The sequence below is a fragment of the Babylonia areolata genome, chromosome 4, assembly GCF_041734735.1.
Source record: "Babylonia areolata isolate BAREFJ2019XMU chromosome 4, ASM4173473v1, whole genome shotgun sequence".
Taxonomy (NCBI): domain Eukaryota; kingdom Metazoa; phylum Mollusca; class Gastropoda; order Neogastropoda; family Buccinidae; genus Babylonia; species Babylonia areolata.
In genome coordinates this window covers 7,254,894-7,270,994 of record NC_134879.1, presented here as the reverse complement: position 1 = coordinate 7,270,994, position 16,101 = coordinate 7,254,894, and the positions used below count along the sequence as shown (strand labels likewise).

Here is a 16,101-nt window from a genome sequence, read left to right as displayed (position 1 = left end):
GAAAAGGGTATTTATTTTATCCACCACCTTATGCAGAATAATGGCAGCTTCCTCAGTTTTAATCAATCTAAGACAATATATGATGTAAATACGCATTTCATTGCTTATCATGGCTGAATCCAGGCTATCAAAAAATACTGCGATAAGTTTGATTTTGGAATACAAAGAAATAAATCTTTAGATATTAAAAAAATCATTGCAGATTATTTATTCTGTCAGTAAAGGAACTGGAGCATACTTTGAAATAATAAACGATAACTATACGAAGCCAAACTGTTGCATAAGATGGAGCAATAAGTTACGAACAGATATAAATTGGGATATTACATTTCATAAAAAAAAGAAAAAGAAAAAAAAAAAGAAAAAAAAAAGAAGTTACACTCCAGAGGTTTCAGGTTCGGCTTGTTCACAGGATAATAGCAACAAACAAAATACTGAAAAGAATGAAAATTGGGCAAGATGATACAAGTAGCTTCCGCCACTTAGAAAGTGAGGATATCGAACATCTGTTTTGGAGATGTGATATTGTAAGTTCTTTTTGGTCTGTTATTGAACGGACTTTGAACAAAAAATACCAACATATTTCAAACTTAGAATTAACAGAAGAGATGATTCTGTTCGGTAATTGCGTAACAATTTCATCTCGTGATATCCTAGATTTCTTAATCCTGTATGCTAAATTTTATATCTATAAATGTAGAATAGATTCACACCACCAGTACTGGAAACCTTTTTGCATCAAATTAAGGCACGGTACAACTTATAAAAAAAAAATATTTGTCATACATAAATATGTGTCACACATCATTCAGAATAAAGTGGTTTTACTACATTCCACTGATAGACAACCAAAGATAAATCCACCCTTGTACAGTAGTATATATTTATCCTTTATTAGTAGAGTCAGAGCAGTTCTTGAGATCAAAACAAATCTCCCGCACAGCATAAATAGGCCATACAATAAAAAAAAAAGAGAGCATATATTAATTTGTATTACCTTGTAATTAAAGACCATCCACATTAATGAAGATTCACCTTATCCAAATTCTGGAAATGAATGTGTGTGGTTTTGTTGTTGTTGTTGTTGTTGTTGTTTTGGTTTTCATTTTCTTTACTTTTTCTTCTTTTTTTTCTTTTTTGTCTGTTTTTTTGTTTTTTTTTTTTTTTTGTTTTTTTTATAAATTACATTGGTTATATACTATGCATGCATGATTTGGATACGGGTTTTTTTGCATGTGTGTGTGTTTCTTTTTCTGTTTTTTTGTTTTGTTTGTGCGTGTGTGAGTGTGTGTGGATGTGGACACGCATGAGAGATACAGGTTATGTGACTATATGGCAAATTATGTAAAAGTGTTTCTTTTGTATTCTTCTGAATTTGTGTGTGGTTTTTTTCCTCTTTTTTTTCTTTCTTGTACACCTTATTGTTGCCACTGTATTTGTGAAAATCTTGAATAAAAAGGTTGAAAAAAAAGGGTTGATTTTGTCAGTTGTGATGGAAGAGAGTTTTTGTGTAGTTCCTATGATCATTGCTTCGGTTTTGTCTGCGTTCAATTGTAACTTACTCTGGTGTCATCCAGTTTTGAACTTTGGCCAGGAAGCATTCAGATGTTTCTTGCAAGAGCGAGGACAATTTTTCAGGGGTATCACTGTTCTGAAGTTGAGCGTCATCAGCATAGGAATGATGACTAACATTGTGGTAGTAATAATTTCAGCGAGAGGTGCAGTGTACAGTGTGAAGAGAACTGGGCCTAAAACAGACCTCTACGCCACATCTGCTAATCACTAGATGCCTCAGTGACCAGCAGCATACTCCAACGCACTTACTCAGGCCTTTGAGTGCATGCTTATATATTTGTGAACCTATCAGAATTTGTGACAGAGAGTGAATTAACTAGAGACTTGTCATGGGTCTCGGTGTAACAGGCCGAAACCTATCCCTGGCTGGTTCTTACCCCGGGTAAGAACCAGCCTAGGCCATTTCATACCCCTCATAGCTGGAATATACCCCCTGTGTACACTTCGCTCACCGAACCAGTCTGTATCACATTTACATTAATGATGATAATGATGATAATAATAGTAATAATAATAATAATAATAAATACTAATAATGGGGATTCATATAACTCCTTCCAACACTCAAGCCACTTTGCAATTAATGCAAAAAAACAAAAACAAAAAAAAAAGTGATGATGATGTTCGTCAAAAAAGTGATGTGAAGATGTTCGTCTTTCGGATTCGAAGATGACCACGGCTTCAAGAGTCAGTAGGAAGATCGGTGGCTGTGGGTCCGGAGGTGAATGGTGAGACCAGTCCGGGCCTTGAAGTCTCGCCCACATATGGGACACAAGTGATTGGGTGTTGCTGTGGATGCTGCTCGGGCCTTGCGCACAGCACGCTTTCGGTGCGCTTCGGTGATGCGCCTGGCTTCAGCTGCACGGGCTTCTGTGGTGATTATGGTGTGCCAAGCCGGACGGCCCAGAACAAGTGTCTCCCACGTGTTGATGTTGACGCCCAGGACTTTGAGGGACGCTTTGAGGCAGTCTTCGTAGCGTTTCTTCTGTCCTCCAAGGGAGCGCTTGCCCTGACACAGTTCTCCTTATACCAGCTGATTACTAGTAGACAGTCGGCTGTCTGACATTCTGACCACATGTCCAGCCCACTTGGCTTGGGCTTTCTGCAGGAGGGTTTAGACGCTGCAGAGGCCAGCTCGTCCAGGACTTCCGTGTCAGGGACTTTGTCCTGCCACCTGATGTGGAGGAGTCTGCAGAGACAGCTCAGGTTAAGCTGTCTGGTGTGTCTGCTGTAGACAGTCCAGGTCTCGCTGGCGTAAAGGAGGGTGGTCAGGATCACTGCACAGTAGACCTTCAGCTTAATGGTAGAGCTGAGTCGTCCCCACTCCATGACGTTCTCACGGAGTCTCCCAAAGGCGGCGCTGGCATTGGCGATCCTGTTGTTGACCTTAGCGTTTATGTTCACACACGCGCGTGCTCGCAGGCACACACACACACACACACACACGCACACACACACACACACACGTGCCATGCCTGCCAGTGCCACGCCCACTCACCTCATACTCACTTTCAGACATCAAAGAGGTTAACAGTGACCTAGTTGACATGCAGTGCAAGGAAGCATGTCTATATACTGACCACTGACCACTATTGACCACTGATGACAACCGCTGATCACTGCTGAACACTGACCAATGCTGACTACTGTTGAGCAACACTGACCCCTACTGACAACTGACCACCACTGACCACTAGCAATACTGATCACTTACAACCGCTTACCGATCAGAACCGACCACTGACCACTATATACTTACCACTGATAACTATTGACCACTGACCACTACTGACCACTGCTGGCCACTTCTGACCACGACTGACAACTGACCATCGCTGCCCAGCGCTGACCACTGCTGACCACCACTGACCACTTACCTGCTAACCACTGACACCACTGACTACTACTAACCACCACTGCCCATCACTGACCACTGCTGACCTCTGACTACTGCTGACCCAATCGCAGAGCACCATTGACCACCACTTACCACCGCTGAGAACCACTGACCACTATATACGGACCACTACTGACCACCATTAACCGCGGACAACTACTGACCACTGCTGACCACCACTGACCACTACAGATCACTGACTACTGTTGACGACCGCTGACCACTACATACTACTGACCACCGTTGAGCATGACTGACAACTACTGACCGCCACAGACCACTGTCCACCACTGACTGGTGACCACCGCCGACCACAACTGACTGCTGACCATTGACTACTGCTGACCACTGCTGACAAGCACCCTGAAGTGTATGTGTGATTAAACAAACGTATGTTTAGGGTAACAAAGACTCGGGGGGAATACAGACCTGGGGGAACATAGACCTGGAGTAATATAGACCTCGGGGAACATAGACCTACCAAAAACGTTTTTTGGGGAACATCGACCTGGGGGAATATAGACTGGGAGAACAAAGACCTGGGGAAACAAAGACCCAGAAAACGTAAATTTAGGGGAACATAGACCCGTGGGAACATAGACCTGGGGGAACATAGTCCTGTAAGAACTTGTAGCTGGCTGAAGGAAAATTTTGGGGAACATAGATCTGGAGGAACATAAAGCTGACCCCCCAAATTATCTGCAAAATAAACCGCTAAACCATCATTTCATGGAGCGCGCGCGCACGCGCACGCGCGCGCGCGTGCCAGTGTGTGTGTGTGTGTGTGTATGAATCAGAATTAGAATCAGATGTCATGCAAACCGTGAATGAAAGGTTAAGAAACAACAAGAGAGAGAGAGAGAGAGAGAGAGAGAGAGAGAGAGAGAGTTCTTTGTCTTTGATTTTTTAATGGAGATACCTTTCTTCAATACCCTCTTTTTCTTTCTTGTTTCTCTTCTCAGTTTCTTCTTATTCTTCTTTCTTCCATGTTCATTATCTAAAATTTTTTATTCATCCTTTCACTCCAGTTGCTTACGGAATACTGCTATCAAGTGATGCTCGGATACTTCTACGCCCAAAAGAATACATTCAAATACTCAACACTATAACTTAATACGAAAACGCAAATATGTTTAAATAGCAATTACCATTTGAATGTGCAAATTTGATAAACGTACTTATCGCTAACAAATTCCATCTGCTTTATATGAACAAAAAACAAAACAAACAAAAAACAAAAATGAAAACCGACTTCGGAGACTATTTTTCATGCACATGCTTGTTTTGGAAGTCATTATACTTTGTGCATTCCATTATAAAATAGAACTCATCCCCAATCACAGCCATATTACAAACCTTGCATAACCGCAACTCTTGTGGTGTGCCACAACGTCTCCCTCTTTCTATTTCCAACTCAAGATTACTAAGCATAATTTATCAAAAGCAATCGCTGAACATAGAGCGACTGAACGTCTCTAGGAACGAACTTCATGTTCAAAGATAATACCAATTAGAACAGGTGTTCCATATCGAAAATTTAAATTGCAAAGTCGGAAGACAACAGTTTTATCCAAGCAACAAGTTCATTGATTATTTTCCAGTTTTGAATGAAAGCCCATTGGAAATAAATATTGTGTGAAATATACTCCTCGCAGTTCGCATACCCCGGCTTTATTCTAATGTTGTTAATCTTGTCACTCTTCAAATATCAATTCATGTATTCCAGAGAAAAAGAGAGGGGGTAAGAAATGGCACAGAGGATAGTATCATAGTATCAGTAGCTCAAGGAGGCGTCACTGCGTTCGGTCAAATCTATATACGCTACACCACATCTGCCAAGCAGATGCCTGACCGGCAGCATAACCCAACGCGCTTAGTCAGGCCTTGAGAAAAAAAAAAGAAGAAAAAAGTAAAATAACAAAAATAAAATAAAATAAAAGAAACCCCCCAAATTAAAAAAAAAAATATATATATATTTTAAAAATAGATAAATACATAAAATTACTACTACTACTACTACTACTAATATTTATAAGGCGCAGAGGATAAAAACTGGCCTAGGCCAAACTATACCCCGGGTATTATGTAGCCCAGGCCAGTTCTTACGGGGGTAAACTCTGGCCTAGGACAGTTCTTACGGGGGTAAACCTGGCCAGGGTAAGATCTGACCTGTTACACCGGCTTTTTGCTGCTTTTTTTTTTTTTTTTTTTTTTTTTTTTTTTTTCACTTGCGCCAAGTGCGTGCTGTACACGGGACCTCGGTTTGTCGTCTCGCCTCCGAATGACTGGACACTGAGTTTGATTTTCCACTCAAACTTGGGAAAAAGGGCGAGAGTGGGATTCGAACCCAGACCCTCACGGACTCCCGGCAGATGACCGTCTTGAAACCACTCTGGCATCTGTAAGGGACACAAATTCGTAAATGTCCCAAACAATATATTTCACATTTATGTCCCCTTTTGCTTTGTTATGTTTCCGGTCGAAGTTGTCGACGAGACTACCAAACACTTTGTTTTGCTTCGTTGGTTTTAAAGCCAGCGTTGTTCCCGCCGCCATCAGAGAGACCGCCTTTTGCCAAAATTAACATCAGTAAGTACATGGTCGTTATTCCATGTTGAAGTAGTTTGGATTTGTTAAATAAATAAATGAAAATCGAGAAATATGGGGGCCAGCTTTTTTGCGATCGAAGTGGAACGAAACCAGTGTATTTCTGTTATATTTTTAGTTCAGGTAGAGGGTCGGGGACAAGATGATGAATAAAAATCGAGAAATATGGGGCCAGCTGTTTTGCGATCAAAATGGAACGAAACCAGTGTCTTTCTGTTATATTTTTTAGTTTGGGGAGAGGGTCGGGGACAAGATTAAGGATTTTGCAGATCACGTCATTTCGTCTGTTTTCATAAGTCACCTAAATTTCTTCCGTAAAACTGACATTACAATAAAAAGCGTTGGAGAGTTCCGTTCTGACATGACTTATAGAGGCGCGTCACATGATCTATGCTCTCGAAGTTTATTGGCTCTCAGAAATTTCGAGAAACAAGGCGATCGAGAGGGCAAGAACGTGCGAAACAGAAGGCTTCGTTCTTCGACTTTTTGCTTCATATTTTGTTCTTTTTTTTTTCTTTTTTTTCTTTTTTATCGCGCATACATTGTACGGAGTTTGGTTGTAGAAAGAGAGGCTATCAACTGAAGAAATGGGGGACAGCGCATGTTTGCTGCTTTTGCCTATACCTATGTCGATCGCATTGGGCATTGCTTGCGATTTCGAGTAAAAGTTAGATGCGCATGCGCAAGATCCAAGATAGCCGCGGAACTCACCTTCACGTTCACCTATCCCGTAGTCTTGTGGACCGTTGGGGCGCCACAGGTGATCTGGCAACCAGGATCCTCCAATCCTCTCGGTTTTCTGACCTGATTGTATCGCTCAACCTCAAGCCCGTCCATTCTGGGATGTCCTCCCATCTCTTCCTCTGTCTGCCTCTCCTTCTCCCTCCTTGCACTGTGCCCTGCAGGAATGTCTTGGCAAGCCCTGATGATCTCATGACATGGCCATACCATTTGAACTTGCGTCTCTTGACCAAGGTCAGCAGGTCTTTGTAGGGCCTAATGACTTGCTGATTCTGTTTTGAACTTCTTCGTTCATGATATGATCTTTGTAGGGGATGCCCAGGAGTCTTCAAAAGCATCTCATCTCAGTGGACTGTATTCTCTTTTCTATTTCAGCTGTTAAGGTCCATGATTCACATGCATACAAGAGTATTGATGTCACCAGGGTACGCATCAGTCTGATCTTTGAGCCGAGTGCAATCCGGTCGTTCCAGATGTACCTCAGTTTTGTGAGCGCTGCTGTTGCCTGTGCAATCCTGGAGAGTACTTCGGGCTTGGATCCCTCATCTGTCACAATTGCTCCCAGGTATTTAAAGCTGTGGACAGTTTCTAGCTTCTGGCCATCCACTCTTATGTCAGTGCTGATGCCACTGGTGTTGTTGGTCATCAGTTTGGTCTTCTCTGCACTGATCTGCATGCCATAGGCTCTAGAGGTTTTATCAAGGTGGTCCATTAAGCTAGCTAGCTTCTCTTCTTTTCCAGCTAGGCCAACAATATCGTCGGCGAAACGTAAGTTGGTGACTGCTCTGCCTCCGATGTTGACTGTTCCTTTGTGGTCTTCAAGTGCATCAGTCATGATTCTTTCCAGGAAGATGTTGAAGAGAGTTGGTGAGAGCAAACAGCCTTGCCTCACTCCGACTGTGGTTCTGAACCAGTCCCCTATGTTACTGTTGAAGTAGACCGCTGGTGGCTTTGTCGTAGAGGTTCTGTATCACTCGGGTCAGGTTGGCATTGATGTTATACAACCTCATGGCGGTCCATAAAGCTGCATGCCATAATCGGTCAAACGCCTTCTTGAAATCCACGAAGACATGGTAGAGGTCTTCCTGATGATGGAGGTACCTCCCGCACAGTATCCTGAGGTTGAAGATTTGCTCTGTTGTACTGCGCCCTGGTCTGAAATCTGCTTGTTTCTCTGCGATGATCTTCTCCGCTTGTGGCTTCAATCTATTTAGCAGGATCTTTAGCATGACTTTGCTGGGATGGCTTATTAGGCTGATCGTGCAGTAGTTCTGGCACTGTTGTAGATTGCCTTTCTTGGGGAGGATGATGATCAGTGACTGGGTCCACGGTGTTGGCCACTCCCCTATCTGCCATATCTTGTTGCAGATGGTTGTGAGGGCTGTGATCATTGCTTCTCCCCCTGCTTGGACCAGCTCCGCTGGGATATTATCCACTCCTACTGACTTCCCCTTTTTCAGCGATTTTACAGCTGCTTCCACTTCTTCTCGAAGGATGGGGTGGTTGTCGTTGTTGGTTGCTGGAGGGACATTCAGTACCTCTGGGTCTCCCGTGGCTCTGTGACCGTACAGCTCGGAGCAGTATTCAGTCCACCTCTTCAAAATGTCCTGTTCTTCAGGGAGGCATTTTCCGGTTTTGTCCTGGATGGTGGTGGTTCGCTCTTGCTTTGTGCTGGTCAGTTTTTTCACAAGTTGGTATGCCTTCTTGCTGTTGTTTTGTTTCAGGTTTTCTTCAATTTCCTGGCATTGCTCTTTAATCCAGTTCTCTTTTGCCTTTATCATGCTTTTCTTGATTCGTTGGTTTGCTGCTCTGTACTTCTTCACTCCTTCTGTCTCGCCTTTTTTGTTTTTCAGCTCTCTCCGCTTGTCACACAGATCCAGGATGTCAGATGTGATCCAGGGCTTCTTGGTTGAGCGGTGTTTTCCCAGGATCTCCTTGGCTGTTTCCGTCACAGCTGTGTTGAATGTGTCGATCAACACACCCATGTCCATGTCTGAGCTGTCTGCGTCAACGACAGTGAGCGGGGCGAACTTTCCGCCTATCATTGCTTGGAAGGCTTCTGCTATCTGTGGGTCCTTCAGCTTTTCAAGGTCAAACTTTATCCTTGTGTGGCCTTGCTTTCTGATCTTCTTCAGATGTAGCCTGAGGGTCATCATCACAAGGTCATGGTCGCTCCCAATATCGGCCCCTGGAAAACTCCGTGTTTTGGCGATGTTCACACTCGACTGGAAGCGTCGTTGAACCATGATATAGTCTATCTGGTTGTGGTGTTCACCTCCTGAGCTGTGCCATGTCCATCTCCTGGATGCCTTGTGTGGACCAAATGTGTTCATCAGTTTGAGGTCGTTGTAACTGGCGAACTCCAGGAGCCTCAGTCCTCTTTCGTTGGACTCTTCATTGCAGTGGCGCCCGCATGTTTCTTTCCAGTCCTTGCAAGCATCCTCTCCCACTTTGGCGTTCCAGTCTCCTTGTACGACAATGATGTCTTTCTTTGGTGTCTGATCTAGGATTTCTTGAAGTTGGTTGTAGAAGTCTTCTATCTCTTCGTCGTCGTAGTCTGTCGTTGGGGCATATGCTTGTATTACTGTGATGTTGAAAGGGGATGCCCTGAGACGAATGGTCATCAGCCGGCTGGAAATTGGCTGACAACCCATGATGGTGTTCACGGTGTCCTTGTGAACAAGAAATCCGACGCCTTGTTCATTTTTGTCCTCTCTGCCATTGAAGTAAAATTTGTGGCCTTCATGGGTAGTTGTTTCTCCGAAGTTCTTCACAGAGTCCCAGAATGTGCCAACGGTACCTGTCCATTTCTTCTGTCCTGCCAGGTGCTCTTAGTGTTCTCACATTCCAAGTGCCAATGGTAATGTTTCTGGAACGGATCTTGTTTGGCACACCAGTCGCATACTTTCCACCTCTGCCCTGGTGTGTGGCAGAAGGCGCAGCCCTTGGTGACCCGGGCGACGACCGATCCGGTATGAGTTGAGGTGTGGTTGTCATCTTCATGTGGCGTGTCCAGGGCAAATGAAGCATGGCGGCGCCCATCCCTCTCCATGCTTGACCACAGCCGATATCCTCCAACTCGGTGGCTCGCCTTGGTCACGAACTCACCAGGGGTCTATTTTTTGCAACCGCCGTCGAGGAGAGATCACATGACTTGACACAGACAAGAGTCATCACGTGGTTTCACACACACACGCGCGCGAGCGTGGATGCACAAACACACACACACACACACACACACACACAAAAATATTGTAATAACAATGATTTGGAACAACAAAATAATGATATTGATGATAGATAAATGAAACGCCAACATATTAACAGATATGTACCAGATGTAGCAAAAAGTTACATACCCACTCCAAGTTTTATGAATTTTAGACCATACCTTGACTATCTGCAAAGTGCATTGCAGATATCAACTTTCAAAGTTCTGTCAGAAATATGAGTTCAGTTTTTGATTCAGCTCTGTCCATGCACGACCATGTCAGTAATTTATGTAAAACTGCAAACTTCCAACTTTGGAAAATCAGTACCATATACCATATCTAACTATTTCAGTGACCATTCAGCTCATCTGTTCCTTCATCCTAAGTTGTTGCACTGACAACTGTTATTCACTACTTGTAGGTTTGTCTTCTGATTTATTGTCATGCCTTTAGATCATTTTTAACAATGCTGCAAGAATCATTTTCAGAAAGTAAAAAAAAAAAAAAAAAAATCATGCATGTTTTCCAACTTTTATATCAACTTAATTGGTTACCCATCCAGTACAGAATTCAGTACAAAACTGGCATTTTGGCTTTCACCAGTTTGAAGGATCTCTCCCATCTTACTTATCTTCTGTCCTTAACACTAAGGTCCTTAACACTTACACTGCTTCCTGTTCTCCCATGTCTTCAAAAAATGGCATTTGTACTTTAAGCCATTCAGAAGGTGAAAGAACTCATTAATAAGGCCAGGAGTGTAAAGGATTAACAAACAATAAAGAGTGGCACAAGGCACACAACTTCAAGTCAATGCTTCTTATGCTGGCAGTTCAATTAGCACACAGGTAAATATGTAAGGTATATTGGTACAAACAAGACACTTCCTCAAAAAGGAAGCTCCAGGCTTGTCCTTATAATGATCATTTGACATTTGCACACAGCAGCAATGAGAGAAGAAATGTACAAACACAAATTAATTGGCTTTTATTCAGGACAGGTGTAACCTTTTAATCCTGAATATGCTACACATAATGTATGGACAATATATAACAAACACATAGTTGCCTTGTGCATGGAGAGTGTTGCCTCTCTTTATTATTTGTTATTCAGAAGGTGGTTTGCAAATTTACATATTTACCTTTCTGCATTATATGAACACCTAGTTATATGAACTGAAATGCTCAATGGACTTTCAACATTTTATTTTTTACCTGTTTCCTGTATGGAAAAAGTTTTGATAGAATTGGTGAAGAATATTTAATCAGTCATCATGCGATGTAGCATGAGAGCTTTGCTGATGACTTTATCAGTCAGCCTCCAGAGCTCAAATTGATGTACTGGTGACTCAGACATGGGAGTGCGTTGCTGACCTAACAGACTGGATGACTCTCAATAAGCTGCGACTAAATGATGATGAGATGTGTTTTTTATGTAATATGACATTATGTAAATAATCTTGTAATATGCTCTCTCTCTCCCTCTCTCTCTCGCCCTATCTAGCTTCCCCTCTGAGTATGTGTATGGTTGGTTGTCTTCCCTTTGTTATGTATGTTTGAAATAAAAGAAACATCAGTACATATACAACTTCAAACTGTTGTAACTCTTGGAATAGCATTCTGTACATTGATATTACTTTTATTAATAACAATGGTATGGTCTTCATTATTTGTGCTCTTTTTTCATTTCCTTTTCACATGTTTCACATGTTGTACTTTATTATGTATACCAAAAACACAAACAAAATTACTGAGAGAATGTTTTGCTTGTGCGCCTCTACTTAAATGTCTTTGTTGTTGGTACACAACGTGAATTGACACAGTTGTTTGTTAACAGGTACTGTGTCTGTTCAGCAACAACAGCACAACTGGCAAGAGCACCAGCAGCAGCAGTAACAATATCTGTAAAGTGTAAGTGAGAATAATATTTTTTAGTAAAGTCATTATAATCATTATTATCATAGTCATCATCTTCCATTAGTATTGTCAATAACTACATATTCACAGAGAGATAAAGAATTCACAACAGAATTGACTTTTTTCTTCTTTTTTTTTCTTTTTTTTTATCCATCCCACATACACAAAAGAAAAGACAAAAATAGAATAATATTAAGAGAAAATAAATAGTTTCAAAGCAAATAAACAAAATCACACTCACACACAATTTGAACACGGTAGACTGTCAGCAATCAGGAAATGGAGAAGACACTCAAATACAGTTCAGTTCAATTTCTCAAGTAGGTGTCACTGCATTTTGACCAGTCCATATATGCTACACCACATCTGTTCAGCAGCATTACCCGATGTGCTTAGTCATGCTTTGAGGGGGGAAGAAGATAATGATAATGATAATTAATACATAAATAGATAAATAAATGAATGAATTAGTGATAATGATAATAATGAAAGGTAAGTAGATTAAAATATAGTGCAAAAGATTGAGATAGAAATATGAAAGAGAATGGGCTACACTCAGTGAATTACTAACATGCACATACACCAACCCAAGTCTGAAAATGCATGCTCACAAACACACAGACACACAAACTTGCAGACACACACACATGCAGACACACACACACACACACACACACACACACACACAAGATATGCACCAATTAGCAGTGTCACAGACCCAAAAGCCACAAACAAATGTGCACAGGGCCAACACTACACATAAAAGACACAAGTCCCAACACATGAACTCACGCATGCACAAGCACACGCACACACATTCACACACACATGCACTCACACCTACATTCCTTGTCTCCCATATCACACACACACACACACACACACACACACACACAGAGGTCTCATGACACAAATGTAATACACACACACTTCTACTACTGTGTTTAACTCAACAAAATTGCCCTTTAATTACACATACTTAACCGTGACCCAACTAGTGCAGACTCCGGCAGGGGTCTGACATTCCTGTCCTGTGCAAACTACTATCCATCTATGCGGAGAAAGCGAAAGTAACTACGGCCGATAACCTCCTGGAAGTAGGTAACCTCCCCATTGTCCCGCTGGCTAGCGCCCTCTTTTTCCGGCAGCCATTATGACTCCTGTTCCTGTGCTCTTCATACGGCTAAGTTTTTTTGTATTTTCTGTCTGTCTGTCGATTCTCTGGCGTACACACACTTCTGCTACTGTGTTTGACTCAACAAAATTGTCCTTAACTCTACACTACTCTACTCAGCTATGCTCAACTGTGCTTTACTACACTCAACTATGCGCAACTCAGCTCTACTCAATTGCACCCGGGTCTACTCACCACTGATCAGTTCTTCTTTCCTCAACTCAGTTGGGGAGATTGGAGCAGGGTTGAGTTTAGCACTGCTGAGTTGAGTAGAGAGAACAGTTGAGTTTAGTTGAGCACGGCTGAGCACAGTTGAGTAGAGTTTAGTTGAGCACAGCTGAACACAGTTGAGTAGAGTTTAGTTGAACATGACTGAGCACAGTTGAGTGGAGTTTAGATTAGCATGACTGAGCACAGGTGAGTAGAATTCAGTTGAGCGAAGCTGAGCGCAGTTGAGTTGAGCAAAGTTGAGTAGAGCTGAGTTGAGCAAAGTTGAGAAGAGTGGAGATGAGTGGAGTTGAGTAGAGTCCAGTGAAGCACACGAATTGAGTTGAGACCTGGGTGAGACCTGGGGGTTGGGCATGCAGACCTTGGGGACTTACAAACCTGAGGGTCACATAGACCTGGGGACACACAAACCCAGGGACACTTTGATCTGGGGACACATTGACCTGTTCTCAAGAACAGTGTGAACTTTATGCAGAGAACTGATAGAATGAGGAAAGTGTACTACAAAATAAGTTAGGATATGGACTGATTGGAAAATATCAGTTTATATTGACCACATCTGTCTACTTATTATATTGCAGAGTGGACATCGCGGAGGCACTGCACACTCACTAAGGAAAAAGACACCATGGTTCTGTCGCTGTGGAAGAGGTTTTCAGACTACGTCCGCTACTGTTACTTCCACTACACCCTGGTCACCACTATTGTCATGTTGGAACCAGTAGAGCGCTACGCCTTTAATGCTTTCTTCACCCTCTTTGTCTCCCTTTTCCTCTACACCAGCATCATTTACCTGCCAGGTCATCTGACCATGATGTGCAATTTTCTGATGCATGTATCTGGCAGCAGGCCTTATGACACAAGTGGGAAGACAATCAGCAATTAACCGTCAGCTCTAAAAGTTCTGGATGTATGACTGGCCGGTTAATCTCTGCTGACCAGTGCTTCAGGCACAAGTAGGAAGTTTTGAACCAGACAGCATCATCATTATTGTAATATTTATTATTGTTATATTGATGATTATTATTATATCTATTATTGTTAATATTAGTGCCATCTTTTTTTTGAAATTTCGTTTTGGATGGGGTTTTTTTCCTGATGGCATCTCCACCCTCCACTCCACCCCTATGTTTTTTTCTCTATGTTTTTCTCTCTTTTTTTTTTTTAACGGTTTATGATTATGTTTTTATTACTATTTTTGCTTACATGTTACTAATGTAACAAGAGTGAAAAATTCCGTTCTTTGAATTCCATATAATCCCATGCATATATTGAATGTATTTAGACCAGAATAATGAACGTGATGATTGTGGACACTCTTCGGATGATGTTATCATGATCTCTTGCTTTCAACTGTTTTGATTTCCTTAGTTATTGTTGTTGTTATTGTTATTTGCAATGAGAGAACCAAAGTTTGCATCATTGATTTGTGTGGGTTACATTGAGCAGAAAATCACAATGAGAATGAGCTTCAAAGCTACCATGGCAGTTGCAGTGAAGGCCCTAAAATTTGAGATAAGCTGTTTGATATAAAAAGGAAACAAAAGAAAAGAAAGAAAAAGGTTAAATACTGGAACTTGAGATGTATTTGAAACAAAGGTCAGGTTACTGTTTCTGTGTCTGCATGGGACTGCACAGTCCGTTCATTGAGACTGTTGATGGATTTGACTGGAGGATTATTGATTGGATTTGGGCTTTATCTCAACAAGGACAAATCTTCCGAGACAAATACTATGAAACCTTGTGTCTGACACCTATTGTCAGTTATCAAACCCTTGTACATGATACAGTTGATAGGAAAGTACTGGAAGTACCTATGATATATACAATTCAGCTGGGAAAATAGACATATCAACAGTTCAAATACATTGCCATTATTGACAATGTTTTATTTGTCCATGATGTGATTGTGGATTTTGTTTTTCATCTGCAATAGTCTGTAACCATCATATCATCTTGCATGTCTCTCAGTTATCATAACTAAGACCTCAGCAGTCACAATGCCAACAGTGTTCTTGGGTGTGCCACTTAAGAAGTATGCATATTTGAATCAGCAATCAATAAAAACAAAAAACAAACAAAAAACTGGCTTTTTTTTCTCTTTACAGCAGCAGAAATGAAGAGCAATACATCTACATGTACTATTGTATGTTGCACAAGAATTCACCACTCTGCATGTTTTTCACTGTTGAAAATGCACCAATATTTCTTCTCTTTGCAATCTTTTTCTCCTTTCTTAACCAGGTTGTATCTGGAGGTTCAGAATCATATTTATGATCATATTCTAATATGAGGGGTCTTAATGTGAATGTCATGACTTGAGTATGCTTACATGCCAGTGGTTCTGTATTTCTTAGAGTTTTTTTGTTCACATGTGTATTTACACATAATGTGAGTCTATAACCCTGTGTTTCAGTTGTCTGTGTATACTTGCATGCATGTGTGCTTGCATTTGTCTATGGCAAACTTAAAGTTAAACTCATTACTCTGGAAATATTCTGTCGACACCAAATTTGGTTTTAAAATATGGACAAAATCAGTTGCTTTTTTCTCATACTGTACCATGTCAAACTGATGCAAACTAGTTTTACTCTGTTTGGCCAAATTTCACGGTGACACAGTGAAAAGATGCATTGCTTTAGACAATCAAACGCCATTAACGGTAATAAGCAATGTTTTATTCCTTTTGGCCAGGCTGTCGATGCTATCTTGTCAGGATTTCTGCTCTGTCTCGTCTAACGCTTTTATTTGCAT

At 41.5% G+C, this 16,101-nt stretch overlaps 2 protein-coding genes across 2 annotated transcripts; one reads left to right on the top strand and one right to left on the bottom strand.

Moving 5' to 3' along the window:
* Positions 1-2,263: 2,263 nt before the first annotated feature.
* Positions 2,264-9,872, bottom strand: LOC143281376 (uncharacterized). Its single transcript, XM_076586581.1, has 4 exons — positions 9,726-9,872; positions 8,099-9,462; positions 5,826-5,871; positions 2,264-2,383 (listed from the first exon to the last, which is right to left on the bottom strand). The coding sequence occupies exons 1-4, from the start codon at positions 9,870-9,872 to the stop codon at positions 2,264-2,266; spliced, it is 1,677 nt and encodes a 558-aa protein (XP_076442696.1).
* Positions 5,934-15,900, top strand: LOC143281551 (serine palmitoyltransferase small subunit A-like). The gene is made up of 3 exons (XM_076586769.1): positions 5,934-6,061; positions 11,866-11,939; positions 13,929-15,900. Exon 3 carries the CDS (start codon positions 13,976-13,978, stop codon positions 14,231-14,233), a length of 258 nt encoding a protein of 85 aa, XP_076442884.1. The 5' UTR covers positions 5,934-6,061; positions 11,866-11,939; positions 13,929-13,975; the 3' UTR covers positions 14,234-15,900.
* The last annotated feature ends 201 nt before the right edge of the window (positions 15,901-16,101 follow it).